Consider the following 15,190-nt stretch of genomic DNA (forward strand, 5'->3'; position numbering starts at 1 on the left):
CCTGAATTATGACATGCTGTGTTCTATCAGTAGAAGTTGCAAACACGAAAATCAAGACACCACATCTACATACACTCAATACACAATTTACAACTCTCTAGCTGTACTGCTTCCTGACATCCATTAACAACATTTGTTTATCAAAAACAGACTGACAGAAATTAAAAGCATGCTTTGATCATTATAGCAGTTTCCTAAAGCGGTACATGAAGCTCAGAATTAAAATACACATAATTATCCCCGCAATAATTTAAGATATAACAGCCTTTAGTCTTCATAAACCATTAGTGTCAAAGTGGTTCCTAGATACAAACTAAGATACAAATGGGGTTATTGCAGCCTGCATTGGGAGTGGCTGCACAGGAAGATTCCTGCTGTCTGTGGTTACTTCACGTAACTACGGCCACGTAAGATTCACAAATATTTCCAACAGTTAACACTCAAGTTCCGTAGATGATTACTATATACAGTAAGACATGGTTAAACCTGAGCTTCATCAGATTCAACTCAGAGCAATGATTCTGCAATGGCATTTCATAGCTGCTTCCATTTAAGAGATGAAACAAGGCTTGGCCAAAAACCTTTATCAGTCGATTAAAAAAAGAAAGATATAATCTCATGGGTTCTTACAAGCCTTTCCTTATTTATATTTTTATACTTCTCCTTGTTTACATTCTTACTATCACAGGCAGAACAAAACTTTATTATTACCATGCATCCCTTTCTCGTTTTTGCTGCTATTTTTAAGGTTTTATGTAGTCAAAAAAAAAATAGATATACACATGCAAAATAAAAAGAATCAAGTAGTTGGTAAGGATGACACTCTCCCCTTATTTTGTTAAACAATAACCCTTAATTCCACTTGATGCTTAACAGAAAATCTTTTGGCAGGAAAATACTTACAGAATAGACATGATTTTGAAGAAGTCATGACTGAGAGGATTCTCACCTACTGGAGATACTCCCAATCACTAGGAAGATTTTCACCTAGACCCTTCAAAGATATTCAAGGTTTGGTAAAATGTGATTATCTTCCTTGTCTTAGAAAGGATGTCAGTTGTTTAAGAATAAAACTATTTCTTCATTTATTTCAAGTATTGTGACGTTCCTAACAACTGAGATCGACTGCTTTCCCCTTGAGGAAGCCAATGGGTGCAGGGCAAAGTACAGGCTTCAGAGCTGGGAATCTATTAACTGAGAATGCTTTGCTGCAAATTGCAGTGCAGTCTCATAAAACAGTAGGGCTCTATGCGTGGAATTTGCCCTTAGAAAGCTCTATGACCTCAGTTTTAGTTTGCAGAAAGTCAGCAGTCTGTTACTACAAATATCTGTCAGGGTCCAGATGAGAGTGTCTTCTAAAAGAAGTTTTCCCTGTGATGGCAGTTGCTGGAATAAAAATGAGTACAAAACTATGTGGGATAGCTGGATTCTGAAGAGCCAAAACAGTACAGCATTTGAGCCTGTCTTCCTTTCTCCCACCCTCTATCTTTCTCCTACAGCTGCTATCTCTACCCTTCTAGCCCACTCCTCTGAGTGGGATATTTTATATCAGGTAGCAGCAGATGTGCTGTGTCCTGGCTGGCAAATTTCCATCAGCTTCAGTAACAGTGACTGGGCAGACCACTCTTATGCACTCAGTGGCATCAGAGAATTGGGTAAACATCTTCTCATCTCACCCATCCCCCTCCAACCTTCACCTTGAGATTTCAGTTTAAAGCAATACTTTCTTTGCATTTGAAGATTAAATTTGGTCTAATAAATACACTTAAACACCAGAAATACCATATTAAAAAAAAAAAAAACCACAAACCAAACCCAACAACTTTTCCTTATTTTTTCAGACAGCCACACAAAACATGAAGCATTTGCAAGAGCAACTAAGAGCTCGTTACATGATGACCATATTCTAAAGTACTAAAAAGTACTGAAAATGACATATATAACAACTTAGTTGATGTCAATAAATATGTAAATTTGGGTATATAGCAGTATGCATATTATACTTCATATACACACCACATATTATATAAAGATATGATATATATAGAACAGACTTAGAATTGTATGAAAATGTGCATCTATTACAGAAGGTGAACAGCATATTCAATATGTGCTATGTACATTATGTTAATAGAATTGTCTATTATGTTATTAAGATACTAATTTTTATACTGAGTATGAGTTTTTTTTTAATTAGCCTAGTGCAAACTACAAAATAGGAGCAGGGAAGGGCCTGACTGAAAATGAGATAAATGGAAAATCTTCCTGACAGAAGAGGATTAAACCAATTGAGTTGCTTATTCCTCCAAGATTAATGCTGAAAAATAAAAAGATCATGTGATCCTTCTTTATACAATCAGTTAGAGTTAAAAGATCAGGAACAGAAAGTATGAAACTGAAGAAGTGCTAAAAAAACCCCTCAATACTGCGACCACTCTTTAATAAATTTGGGCTGATAATTAGAATAAATTTTGTGATCATTGCAGAAATATGGTTTTCAATGAAGCTTTCCAATAAGAGTAATAGGGAGCAAAGTTCTAATAAATTTTTGGCAGGTATTCAGTTGTCAGACATATACACACCAAAGTAGTTTACATGCAGTGGTTTGAATGCTGTGTAGAGCAGTTCATTGTTAAAACTGAAGTGGAAATCAGCTCTTAAATGTTTACAGACTTAGTGTTACCTGTCAACTTCATTTATCTACAGTAATTTGGCTCTTTTTCAATGTGATCATGGAACCAGCAAATAACCTACTAGCCAATACATGTGTGGTGGTGTTGTCATTTTTGTTTGGGGTGTTTGCTTGTTTTCCTGGTAGCAACTACCAGTCTGAGGACATGACCTTGCTCCATTTATTTCTCAGATATACCAGCAAAGGGAGGAACACACTTCTAGAGTACAGTGCGGTTGTAGGATGTGTGTATATGGCAAGTTCCAAAATAAACAGGTATCCAAAAATTCAAATGGGATTGGCACTGTCTTGACATATCCTGCAACCACACCACTTACTCTGTTGGTACCTACCATGTGTGTACAGAACACTGTGAATTTTACAAATAATTGCTATCAGAGTATTTCAATATACTGTAGAATCACGAGTGGCAGTAATCTTGTCACCTCTTGTTTAACTTAGTGAGATCATCACTTTTCCTACTCAGAAAAAAAATTACTTTTCCTGTCTCACTCCATCTCAAAAACAACTATAGCTCAGCAGTTGGCCTGAGCTAGTCAGTCTGTCAAGTCATACTGCTAGCTCATCCCCACTCCTCTATTCAACATCAAGTGATTGCTGTGAACTACATTTTTGCAGTGTTAATGTTCAAACTGACATATCTACAACTCTGGGAAAGCGAAACTATTGCTCAGCTAAGAGTTCCTTTCTGATAGTCCAACTTAATTCTGAGTGTCTCAGAAGCTAGTTCTGGGGCAAGTTTGTTTTGCAAAAGATACATTAAGATTCAAATAATCATTACACCTTTGCTCCATGTTTCTGCATTGTTCTGTCCCTTGACTGCCATAAAATTTGGTATGGCTTAAAAGACTGCAGTTATATATAGCATTTGTTGCATTATTGAAAATCAATGCAAAACTGATTCTGTAAATTGTTGATGAGAACTCAGCAGAAAACTGTGCATCTCCAATTTTTTTCCCTACTCATCTATTCCGTTTTCATTACCAATTTGCATCTTAATTTTTGATACTAGAAATTGAACTTTTGCTATATAGCATGCCTCATTCATTCCAGATCTCTCTGGAGTCACGATCTCCCACTAGTGAAGTGGTTCGCAACACCTCTCCACTGACCATCATCACCTGATGTACAATATTTTGGTAGCCTTTAAGATCATCATTGCACAATACTCAGAAACCCAGCACTGAGTTGCCTGTAGTGATGGTCAGCGTTTTTCTGCTCTAGTTAATTAGTTGGGTTAAAACTGACAACAGACTTCCTTCTGCAAAAGATCTGCTTTTTCAACAGGTCATTACGACCTAAGAATCTCTCCTGCACTTTGACACAGACCCAGATGTTTGGCAGGTATGCACATCTCTACCTCTGCTGCACTGCGCCGTGATCAGACAGCAGCTCTTCAGCGTGACAATCGCCGTTTCCATTTCCCTTATCCAAGATGGCGATACAGCAGGCTGTTTCTGCCCTCAGCTATGATGGCTGTCACAACATCTTTGTGGCCTTCCTGCCCAGAACAAGGATGGCCACCTAAGTGGCATCCTGCTGCCCTTACCTAACATGGCTGCCAAAGTTCACTGCCTCTTTCTGTTGTGTGGTGAACAGTGGTTCACAGAAAGCAAGTCTGAGCTCGCACACTCTCCTTACTGCTGCTGAGCACAGTGCTGTGGATGAGCATTTTATGACAAGCTGTCTTCATCCACCTGTTGTTTTCCATAGTTCTAGAATGGGCAGGTTTTGGTAAATATCAAACACCTCAGAAAAAACACCCACACAGTAATTCTATCCTCATTTCAGAACGCAACCATTTTGCTTTCATACTCATCAGGCAGTTCGACATAGAGAGTAAATCTGAGAGACAACCCATGCAAGTTTTCTGAAAGCTGCTTATGCTTCTGCAGAAAAGGAAGGCACAAATTAATGCCCTTGTTAAAAAGTAGGTAGAAGTCTGTTGTTACGTGAACCACTTGGCAGCTGTGCCAAAAAGGTATTAGAAAAGCACCTGGCATGTATCATTCCTTCCCCCATAGGGCTGTCAAAATCAAATTTCTCCAGGGAACAGAGAAAGGTTCAGGATACTATTATCTGGCAGTAGCCTACAGTTTAAAGGACATGGATACTTGAAGTATTTCTACTGGTCACAGAATGACTTCAGAATGATACTGTACAAACAATGATAGACATTTAACAAAAATAATATCTAAATATTACAACCACCTAGAATATTGGAAAAAGACATCCACTGCACAGTTTATCTTTTCTATTTAATTCTTAGGTTTTCTAGATAGCAATGATTCTTTTTTACTTTCAGATTCTTTTCTCCGTTAAACATGCACACATAAAAAAAGAAATCTCATAAATATTCTTTTCAACACCTGTAGTGCCCCTTGTTCCCACTTTTCATGCCTTTGCAATTCTAAAGTGCACTCAATTATTTCCACAAGTCCTTCCCTCCAATCTAGCTAGTGATGGCCTTAAATCTAGTTCTCATGTCTCCTGTTTTTATAGCCTCTTTTGATTACTCATGGCACTTCGTGTCCTAGAAGCAATGGCCATACTCCATTTCCATTTACTTAAAAAACAAGTAAATTAGAAACGTTTATCACAACAGTACAGCAATAAAAGCCATTAAATGGTGTGTCTGATATTTCCAGGGTTTTCCTGTGGGGGGAACGGGAAACTACAGACACACAGTCCTAAAGCTCTCGTATGATAGCCTTTTGTCTTAAAACATCAGACTTGTCTCTCATCTTGGATTTGAATCCTTTGCTTCAAACACAGGCATTACAGCCTGGGTTTGCTGTCTTTTTCTCATTTCACAACTGAAGAAAACTAGGCTGGAATAAATCACACTTCTCCCAAACCACACAGTGCAATCAAAAAAGGGGGAAAAATGAAGACAGTCCTGAGACTTTACTGTAAGCACTAACACAACCATGTGCTGCCTTACCTCAGCTGCTGCTTCTTTCCCTCATACACTGCTGGCTACACTGCCTGGACCAGTTCCATTTCTCTTCTCCATGGCTATCTGGCCTTTCCAGCATCACAAAACCTTCCCATAACCCTAATCCTAACACCTTGTCACAGGGTAATTATAGTGTTGGCATGACTCCCAACATCCATCTTATATCAAACAACCTCCACTTGTTTGCTTTGTAGGGAATGACGGACTTAAAAATGAATTTGTACCACTGAGACATGTTGGGCACTGGCCTTACTGTATGACCTTGAAAAGATAACCGCCATTCCTTGACTCATAAAAAAGTGGAGATAAATATGACCTTGAATGATGGTCCAAGACCCACTTCGGGAAAACAGTGCACCAGTGTGACCTCACCTCTGTCCCGCCCTGACCCTTCCCTGTCACTGCCGTGTGCCCGCCTTTATCACTTCAAGGGCTCCCCCTGCGGCTCCAGCCGCTAACCAGTAATCAGACGACAACGTACAGCCAGCATTTCTCCTGTCCCAACACACGTCAAACGACACTGCCACTTTCAAATTTTTCATTCGGGGATGACAAAGCGACAAAAGCATTGCTACAGTAGGAGACCAAGGAGACTCCTGTACGCTCTCATGAGACCTCTGTTGATGACGTCTAACCCCAGTTTCTACTGAGGGCTTCTCTCCTTACCAGCAGACAAGTCCCTTTCTCTTTCCCTCTCTTCGCCTCCCCAGGGCAGAGCTGAAAAGAACAGGAGAGGGAAAAGAGATGGCACCAGCCCCGGGGCTCACTCGCCTCAGAGACCTGCCTCCGCTCCCACCTACCAAAATGTACCCTTCCACGGCAGCCCTCCTCCCCCTTCGCCAGCTTCACAAGAGAGCGCTTGCCCCCCCTCCCCTCCCCAGCAGCCCGAATCCTCACAGCTCGGCCCACCTCCTCTCCCCAGCACCGTCTCCCCACACTAACACGCCTCTCTTTCGCCCCACCGCACACCCGGAAGAGGGCGGCAGCAGCCGCGGGGCGGGGCGGGGCGGAGCGGAGCGTCGGCCCCGCCGCAGCTTCACGGAGCGCAGCGCGCAGGCCCAAACTCCGCTCTCGCGTTTGCGCAGCCGCCTGTGCGGAGGCAGGAGGCGGCCGCCGAGCTTTGCGTTTGGTCAGGCCCAGCTGAGGACGGCTCCTCCCTCTGCCTGCCCTCCCCCCCGACCCCCGCCCCTCCCCGGCAGCGCCGCGGCTGCTACACCGGGTAGGTTTCCAGTCACTATGGCGGCAGCTGCGCTGAAGGTAAGGCAAGGAGCGGAGTCTGGTGCGCCCCATGTCTCCCTCGGGGCCGGGCAGTGTTAGGCCAGGGTGGAGGTGTGGGGCCGCGCTGCGCGAGGAACGCGTCTGACTCGGTTTGTTTTCGGCTCTGCAGGTCGGAGGAAAGTTTTTCTGGTCGGCGGCTGCCTGAGAGGCAGAGCTACTAAGCCGGAGGCGTCCGGGCCCGGTCGCCAGGCCTCTCCCGCCGCCTCAGGGCCGGCCGCGGGGCCAGCGGAGCCGAGGTCGGCGGGCGGAGAGCGCGGGGGGCTGAGGAGCGGGCCCTCCTCATGCGCAGCCGCTTGAGGAGGGGTTGAGCGGGACGGAGGGGACGCCTCACCTCTCCTGGCCCGCCGTTGCTTGCGCCGGGGGCTTCTGACGGAGACTTCCTGGAGCAGCCCCCTGCTCGCCTGCCTCCTCCGCCGGCCCCCGCACTCCTGCCCGCCCGCCACCGACCCGCCGCCAGCGGACTCGCAGCGGAGAGACGCTTGTCTGTTGCTACCAGCCAGAGCCATCGTGGGCACCGCCTGAGAGCAACCTGTCATTGCACCGCGTAGGCCGTCCCCGAAGGACCCTTTCCACGCGTTGATTTGTCCCCGAGAGAGTTTGAAGCCCTCTCCATGCCTTATCAAGTTCTTTATCTGAGTGGCTACCTGAAGCTGTAGATCAGTTCTGGTGTAGGGGAGGAAAATAGTATAGCTCTCATACCCTGTCCTAAACCGAGGACTCTTTATTCTGCTTTTGTTGAAATACACGAAGATGGTGAAATGGGGGTTGCCATTTGAAGTGACTAGATCTGTCTCCTGGAGTGAGGGCTTTGTATTTACTTTCTGCCTCCTGATCTGTGTGCTTTGAGAAAGGACGTTCATTCTTCGTCCTCCTTCCCTAAACCTTTCCTTGCTTCCATGTTGCATTGGTCAGAAATTTGGTCAGTGTTGTTTACGGAAGGGAGGGAGAAAGCAAGCAGTTGAGGTTACAAACAAAAGTATGTGTATGACTCATCTACTTGGATATAACACATTCTAGCCTTCTTTCAAAGAGCATTTGCTACTCTTTGAAGGAATCAGATGCTTGTTTTTACTCGTTCAGAGGAGGATGGATTGAAAGTTGTACATTTTAGACTTCTTCTGGGCCACTGACAATATTAAAAGACATAATGGGGCTTTTTCACTGGATTATTGCCAGAATTAGTTTACACACTGAAACAATGATTTGCTAGGCCTCTCATAATGTTTGTCCAGCTTTAATATAAAGCTACTGTGGAAGTTTGGGTTAAAAATTGTGGAGGACAGTCTGCATCAGAAGAGCATCTCTTCATCTCTGGTTGCTGTGACGACTCCAATCTGTCCTCGATGCCTTCAGCCTTGGCCATCTTCACTTGCCGCCCGAACTCTCATCCGTTTCAGGAGCGTCATGTCTACCTGGACGAGCCTGTCAAAATCGGCCGCTCAGTGGCTCGCTGCCGGCCGGCTCAGAATAATGCAACTTTTGACTGTAAGGTGCTGTCCAGGAACCACGCTCTTGTGTGGTTTGATCACAAGACAGGCAAGGTAAGGTTGTTTGTTTTGTTTTGTTCTTTTTTTTTAAGTTAAAAGCAGTGAATTGCATGGTGGTTGTGTGATCTGCTATCCTTGTAGATTGCAGATCACTTTGGTTTTGCTGTAATATGGTTTTGTGTGAAAGGAGTAAGGTTTGTGTTTAGTTGAAATGATTACACTTCAGGTAAATTGATATTTTTTTACTAGGCAAAAGCTTCTTGTTAAAATACATAAAACAGCTTCTGTGACTGATAATTTCAGAAGTTGAGAAATTATTTTATCCAAGTATGAGGAGTGCAATAAAAAAAAGATTTGAAACTTCCTACTTGCCCTTTTAAAATATTATAGAGGATTTCTTAGTGGGAGCAGGAGTGTGAAAAAGGGAATGCAAGGTAATTTCTCACTGACAGTGAAAATTATTCAAAAATATATGCTGTGATGTCATAACTGCTCTTCTCCAAAGGCTAATTCCCTTAAACTTCACTTAAAGAGTTCTGTAGTGCATATTTTGTCCACTAGGGATTGAACTGGGACAAGTAAAGTTTTATTTTACTTGATGTCAAGTTAATTTCGAATATCCAGCAAATTAACAAAGTGCAGATTTCAGTTCCTTAGTACTGTGTTTATGTATATTTAAAATATATTGATGTCATACCCTGAAAATTCATATGCTCTAAATCAGCTTTCTTTTCCGCTTCACAGCATACTTTTCATGTTATTACACTATGAAATGTGGTCAGGGTAGCTCTTGAATTTGTGAATATTGTGGTTTGGAATTAATGCAGGTTTTTTTAGTGGAGTGACACAGCATGAGGAACAGTACAATACAGTCAAAAGTTCTTAAACCTTCCATTGTTAGCACTCTAATGTTATGCAATACCTGGGCATGATGGGACAAGACAAGCGCTTAATTTCTTAAGGCTGGGTTATGGCATTGCTTTTAAGTTACGTGCACTTAATTGTGCAAACTGCTATCTGTGGTAGTGTTTAATTAAGCGTGTTGTTTTGCCTCTGCTTACATGATGTACGTCCTTGGACACTTGAGAAAACCAAAGTGCATGAGTATTTTTGATTTAAGCTTTTTTTTAAAAGCTTTCTTGTTTGACTCAACAAAGAATTATGATCCATGTTACTGTCCTGTTCTGTGCATACAGTTTTTAATCTACATTCTCTTAAAAAAATTTAAGACCACCATGTGGTCTTTTATGGTTACAAATAGTTTAGCCACATTAAAGATTACTAATTTGGCAAAGCATTGGGTGTCCAACAAGTTTGATAAATAACAGTTAATCTTAGAAGAGTGTTAGTTGGGTTTTTTTTTGTTAGTCTTAGCCTTTCTGATACAGATAAAAAATTATATGCTTAGTCATTTTACCTAACTGGTCTAAATAGCAACTTGGTAGTATTAAATAATTGGATTACATGTGATAGTTCTTGAGTTACTATCATGTGAAGATTTGATAGAGGTTTTGATGAGAATTGCTCAGGTGGGTAACTGGGCTAGCAGCTAGAGTGATCAACTAAAGAGTGGGTTTAAGATAGTGTGTAGAAATAGGTTGCTGTAAATGTTGCATGTGGAATACTGTGGTGCTCTAAAAGGTTTAAAGCATTGATACAGCAGTATGGAGAGTTTTGGATTCTGTGTTTGTTTCTTGGCAATACTGTCAGGTTTTTCTCTGTTTGTGTACCTGTACAGAAAATTGTGAGATAGGTGAAGGAGAGGGGAAAAATCATCATCAGAGATAGCAGATACAAGATGTTATTGTGAAAAGGCATGTAGGTGATGTTGATAGTCTTGATTTTGAATTGAAAAAAAACGAAAGCACCACATAATTCTTCAGAAGTGTGAAGAAAAATGAAAACTATGCCACAATATTTGCATGATGGAATATGTATTATCTTCTAGTAACTATGTCTTGTTTAGGAATAGGTCATTATCCCATCAATGACCTATATTTAAACCTACATAAATTATTTTTGCCAAGCTACTTGTAAAAGTTTTTTAGAAACTTATATATGGGACTTTTATCAGCTCTGGGATTTATGAAAGGTGACGGACCTTGAAATGTTAATTTAGCAAGAGAGAGAAACCACCAAATAATTCAAAATACCTCATGAGTGGCCTGAGGTTGCAGTTTCATAATTTGTGGGTGTGGGTAATACCAGTTCCTGACATTTCCACTTAGTCCAGTCTCTTTGCTGCCTCTTGAGCTGCCTTTCAGTTATACTCTAACAAATTTTATTTTCTTGAAGTTTTATTTCTTTTGTTTTAGTGAATCATTTGAGTGATCCTGTTTACTACATAGTCTGTAAACAATTGTGTTAGCATTATCTGTAAAGTTGGGTGGAAACCAAAGAGAGGGAGCATCTGTAAGCAGTGCTGAGGAAACTGTAATATATAGTGTGTATATGTATGTATTGGGTTTTTTTCCTGAGACAGAGGTAGTCTTCAGCTGAAGTATGTCACATAAATAGACCAAGCTGGGGATGACCTGTTACTTCAGTTGAAGATATCAATGTTACTTTGTATAAAGGCTCCTTAATTATGCATGGAAAAAGTTACATGCCCAAAGGAGATAATGTGTATGTAACACCAGTATTATTAAGGATAAGAGTAGGATGAGTCTTGAAGATTACCAGTAAACAACAATTAAAAGCAGATATTTAAAGTCGGATTTGCTTTACAAATATTTTTAGCATAGTAAGTAAGCTGTCTCTTGCAGATAACCACTGCAACAGCTCCTTTTGATTTGGTTTGTGGAAACATTGTAATATCTCCTTGTGGATTCTTCATACATCAATAACATTAGAAGATGATGCCTAGAACTGATTTTTATTTATTTCTTTGGAGTAATTGCAAGTTAATCTTTTTAAGAGATGCCTGAAAAAATGAGTCACTAAATATGTAGGAAGTGGATGTTGTGCTGAGCATGGAGTGTTCCAAAAAGTGTGAATCAAAGCAAAAGGAAAAAGTGGGCTATAGTGCATAAAATCAAAATATATTTGTTCAGATTCTACCACTGCATATGGTCAGAAACTGTAAGAAGTGCTTACTTGAAATTGTCTTAATACTACCACTCCTCTTTCGCTCCCATACACAGCCCCCCCCAAAATGTTTGTTTTTATTTTGTGTTTAAAAATAAGCAAGTTGAAAACCCTTGAGAATTTCTATGTGATTTCTCCCACGCTGAAAGCTTCTGGCAGATGTGGTGGAAGCTTTTAGTTGTAAACCTGGAGTTTCCAACAGATATGTAGGCTTTCAAAAATGGAAATTATTCAGTGCCTTAGATTGTTGTGAGTAGCTATTGCAAGGACTTTTTCTGAAGAATCCATTGCCACAGTTTACCAAAGGCACTGCGAAACTGTGAGAAATAAAGTATTTTCTTATAACAAAAGGACTCTAAATAACTGGTCATTTTTAACAACCTGGGTGGGAAAATAAGTGTAGATGAGTTGCTGTGTTAGAGTGGCAGCTAATAATACTGTTTTCATTTAATTCAAAGTGTGAGTTGAGTTGAGCAGATTCATAGTGCCTTGGTTACAAAAATGCTAGCTAGTGAATTGAAAGCCAAACAATTTCACAGGACACCAAATTACATTTATTAAGGCAGTGCTGTATGGCTTCTAGGCTTAAAACTGAGATAAAAATGTTGCAGGACACTTACTGCAGGTGGCACTTTGTTTAAAGAAAACAAACCAACCCTGCTGCCAACACACCCAGAAAACCCCACAACTCCAGGAAAACACCAAAACAAAACCAAAGAACTTTGGACAATAAACAGCCCCCAAACCAACAATCCCAGAGATGCAACCAGGGAGTTAGAGGCTGTTTGAGTCCCCTGGAAAATAATGGAACATGTTTGGGAACACATTTCTAGGCACATGCAGGAGAAGGTGATTTAGTAATGGTCATTATGGATTTACCCCTGCCGAATCGTGTCTGATGGCCATGTATGATAAAATAACTAGATCTGTGGGCAAGGAAGAACAGTGCATGGTCTTTTACCTTGCCTTTAGCAGGGCTTATGACTGTTTGCCACAATGGCCTTGGAAGTTAGGGCACTCCAGTATGGATGTATGAACAACTATATGGGTAAAGTAAAACTGTTCTGAGGACCAAGCTCAGTGCTTAGGAGGCAGTGTGCTACTTGGATGCTGGTAATGAACAAAACACTGCAGGAGTTTCTATTGTGATCTGTCCTGTTGAACATTTTTGTCAGTGACCTGAAGGACATCGTGAAGTATACGCTAGTCAAGTTTGAAGATGGCACCAAATCTGGGTTTTGATGTGGTGGAAACAAGTGTATGTACTCAAGGGCAAGGTTGCTATCCATAGGGACTTGACCTTGTTGAATGAACCTCTGGAATCAGAACAAGGGCAAATGTCAAGTCCTCTACTTAGAAAGTAAGAATTCCTTGTGCTTGTTAGACAGTGTCTAGGATACTGCATTGGTTGGACCACCAATGGAAGAAATTGTTAACAATTAAACAATTTAAACCATTTAAATGGGAGTTGAAAGATTAGACACTCTCCTCTTGCTGTCTTGTACTGGGGATGAAAGTATATTGATCATGAAAGAAAGTAGATGCTACATCTGTTACATGCTTTTCTTCTTACATCTTACCAGCATTCTGTTGTGATTGTTGTTTTTGAAAGCTTAACAAATGTTTTGTTTTTCTGTCCTTTGGTGTTGCTGTTGCTTGCAGTTTGTAGTGTCTGTAGAGGAGATACTTTATCTTCTGAACATTGAATGTTTACTCCAAGTTCTCTTGAAGACTGACTTTGCACCTGCTATAATGCACTATGATGGGATTTCAGTGTTTAGATGCACTGAGTGATCTGAGCCAGTGCTTACATACATCTGTTAACATTTTTATGTTAAATGCTTGTCACCTTCAATGGCCTATTCACTTTTATGCTGATATGATTCTAAGAGTGATACGGGCTAGGGAGCTTTCAGTTTCGGCAAACTTCACCATACTTTTAGAATGTGTAGGAGTGCTGATGGCCATTTATAGGAGATGTAAGTTACTGCTGACAAGGATTTCCCTGCAGAGCTGCAAAGCTAATACTGTAATTCTTGGAGCTGATCCACTGCAGTCATGATGCATCTATCCTGAGCCAGGAACACCAACACATTGATGTGATTTTAAAAATAAACAAAAATCCCTTTTGTATTTGCAATGAATTTTTACAAACCTCAAATGAATCCAAGTTACTTAGCAGTAATGGAGGCCAGTAAATGTGTTTTCTTAGGTCTGCAGTGGCCTAGTTTGGGTTTGTTCCTGGGCCCGTGCTTATAAATCTAAAAATTGATTCCCTAATGCATTTGAAAGTCTTTTTTGCTTTGACTTTTTCATATTAGTTGCAACAGTCCATTGATCATTTGCAGGTGGATTTACATTGCACTGGAGAAATACTCGTGGTGTGGCTTGATCCTCTCATTTTTCTTCCTGAACTTGAATAGTTTTCGTTGCTTATTTGTCTAATTGAAGTAACTGAATTCATGTATGCTGTGGAGGGCCATGTGGGTTAGTAGTGTCTAACTGTGTCAGTGTATTACTTTGTGTGGAGTTGAATCCCATCTAGCTGGAAACCTGCAAAATGTGTAGACAAATGAACAGCTGATTTGTTCTGTTTTGGGTTTTGTTGCTTCTTTTTAATAGATAATCTAAAGTGAAAATTATTATTATTATTTATGAACCTTGCAAGTGAAAGGAAAGGAATAATTTTGTCTCCGTCCCTAAAGCTAGCGATTTTATAGGCTGTTGCTGCTAAATTATACGATGGCTTGCTGTCTCTGGACTTCCTTTTGAATTACATCGATAATTGCTTCCTGTTAATGTTTCTTGCTCTGAATTTGAATTACCTAAGATCTGTGCATTTTGTTAAACCTTTTTGTGACAATGCATTAGTGTTCACAACTTGTCTGTCTTTCAGAAACATTTCTGCTTGTAGCAGAATTACTGGAAGAAGGCATAAGAGCATTGTCGCATTTTCGTTGAAGAGAGACAGGTGTTTTTTTAGTCTACTTTAGATGTGTGAACCTTAGGCAGAGAGATGGATTGAACTGTACCATCTCAAGACCCTGCAAGAAGGCAGACATGTCTGCCAAATGCCCAGAACCATTTCCTTTTTAAAAAAGAAAATCTTTGTGCTGGAGCCAGACACTTAATCGGATAAAATTTCTGTGTTACACTGTACCAGACACACATGTATGTGATTGAGCAATGTCTTAAGTGTTTATTTCAGTCTTAAGAAAGTATAAATAAATGATGAACTTCCAGAAGACTTAGGAAAGTGCATGATTCTGTAGTAATACTGTACTTGAGTGGAAAACCACAGAAAATAATAGCAGCAGTTCTGCTGTTTAAAAATTCTTTTTAATCTTTTGTAAAATTATAAAAAGTAAATATTAAAAAGTACTGCAATTAGTCAAGGGTAGTTCAAGGCATGAGGAATTGTCATTGCAGAGCTACAGAACATTTCAGTATTGATAGTTGAACTAATGGTACATACTGGAAGAAAATATTTGCTACTGTTAAACCTTTTTAGATTATGAGGTAACAGTACCCAACCACTGAAAAGACTGAAGAATCAATGATCTAGTTCTAGTAGCATAAAATAGTGAGAACTTGCAGGAAATAACAAAAATATTGGCAATAATATACTACTGTTAAACTAAACTTGTTCCCAATTGGAACGTGTCTTGTTTTTCATGTGAAGATTCA

General features: G+C 40.5%; 1 protein-coding gene and 1 long non-coding RNA gene across 12 annotated transcripts in view; one reads left to right on the plus strand and one right to left on the minus strand.

Annotated features, from left to right (window-relative positions):
* Positions 1 to 5,820: 5,820 nt before the first annotated feature.
* On the minus strand, positions 5,821 to 6,603 carry LOC135182534 (uncharacterized). The gene is made up of 2 exons (XR_010305238.1): positions 6,561 to 6,603; positions 5,821 to 6,368 (listed from the first exon to the last, which is right to left on the minus strand). It is a non-coding gene; the product is annotated as an uncharacterized LOC135182534 (long non-coding RNA).
* A 116-nt stretch (positions 6,604 to 6,719) lies between these two features.
* SLMAP (sarcolemma associated protein) overlaps positions 6,720 to 15,190 on the plus strand; it is an 80,861-nt gene continuing 72,390 nt past the window's right edge. For 3 of the 11 annotated variants that reach the window (XM_064156735.1, XM_064156740.1, XM_064156738.1), the window contains exons 1-2: positions 6,720 to 6,908; positions 7,039 to 8,470. In XM_064156735.1, the coding sequence (XP_064012805.1) occupies positions 8,273 to 8,470 (198 nt within the window). In that variant the 5' untranslated portion in view covers positions 6,720 to 6,908; positions 7,039 to 8,272. The remainder of the gene's footprint in view (positions 6,909 to 7,038; positions 8,471 to 15,190) is intronic. The other 8 variants (XM_064156741.1, XM_064156744.1, XM_064156742.1 and 5 more) reach the window with 5 other exon arrangements.

This window comes from Pogoniulus pusillus, chromosome 16 (genome assembly GCF_015220805.1).
Source record: "Pogoniulus pusillus isolate bPogPus1 chromosome 16, bPogPus1.pri, whole genome shotgun sequence".
Taxonomy (NCBI): Eukaryota; Metazoa; Chordata; class Aves; order Piciformes; family Lybiidae; genus Pogoniulus; species Pogoniulus pusillus.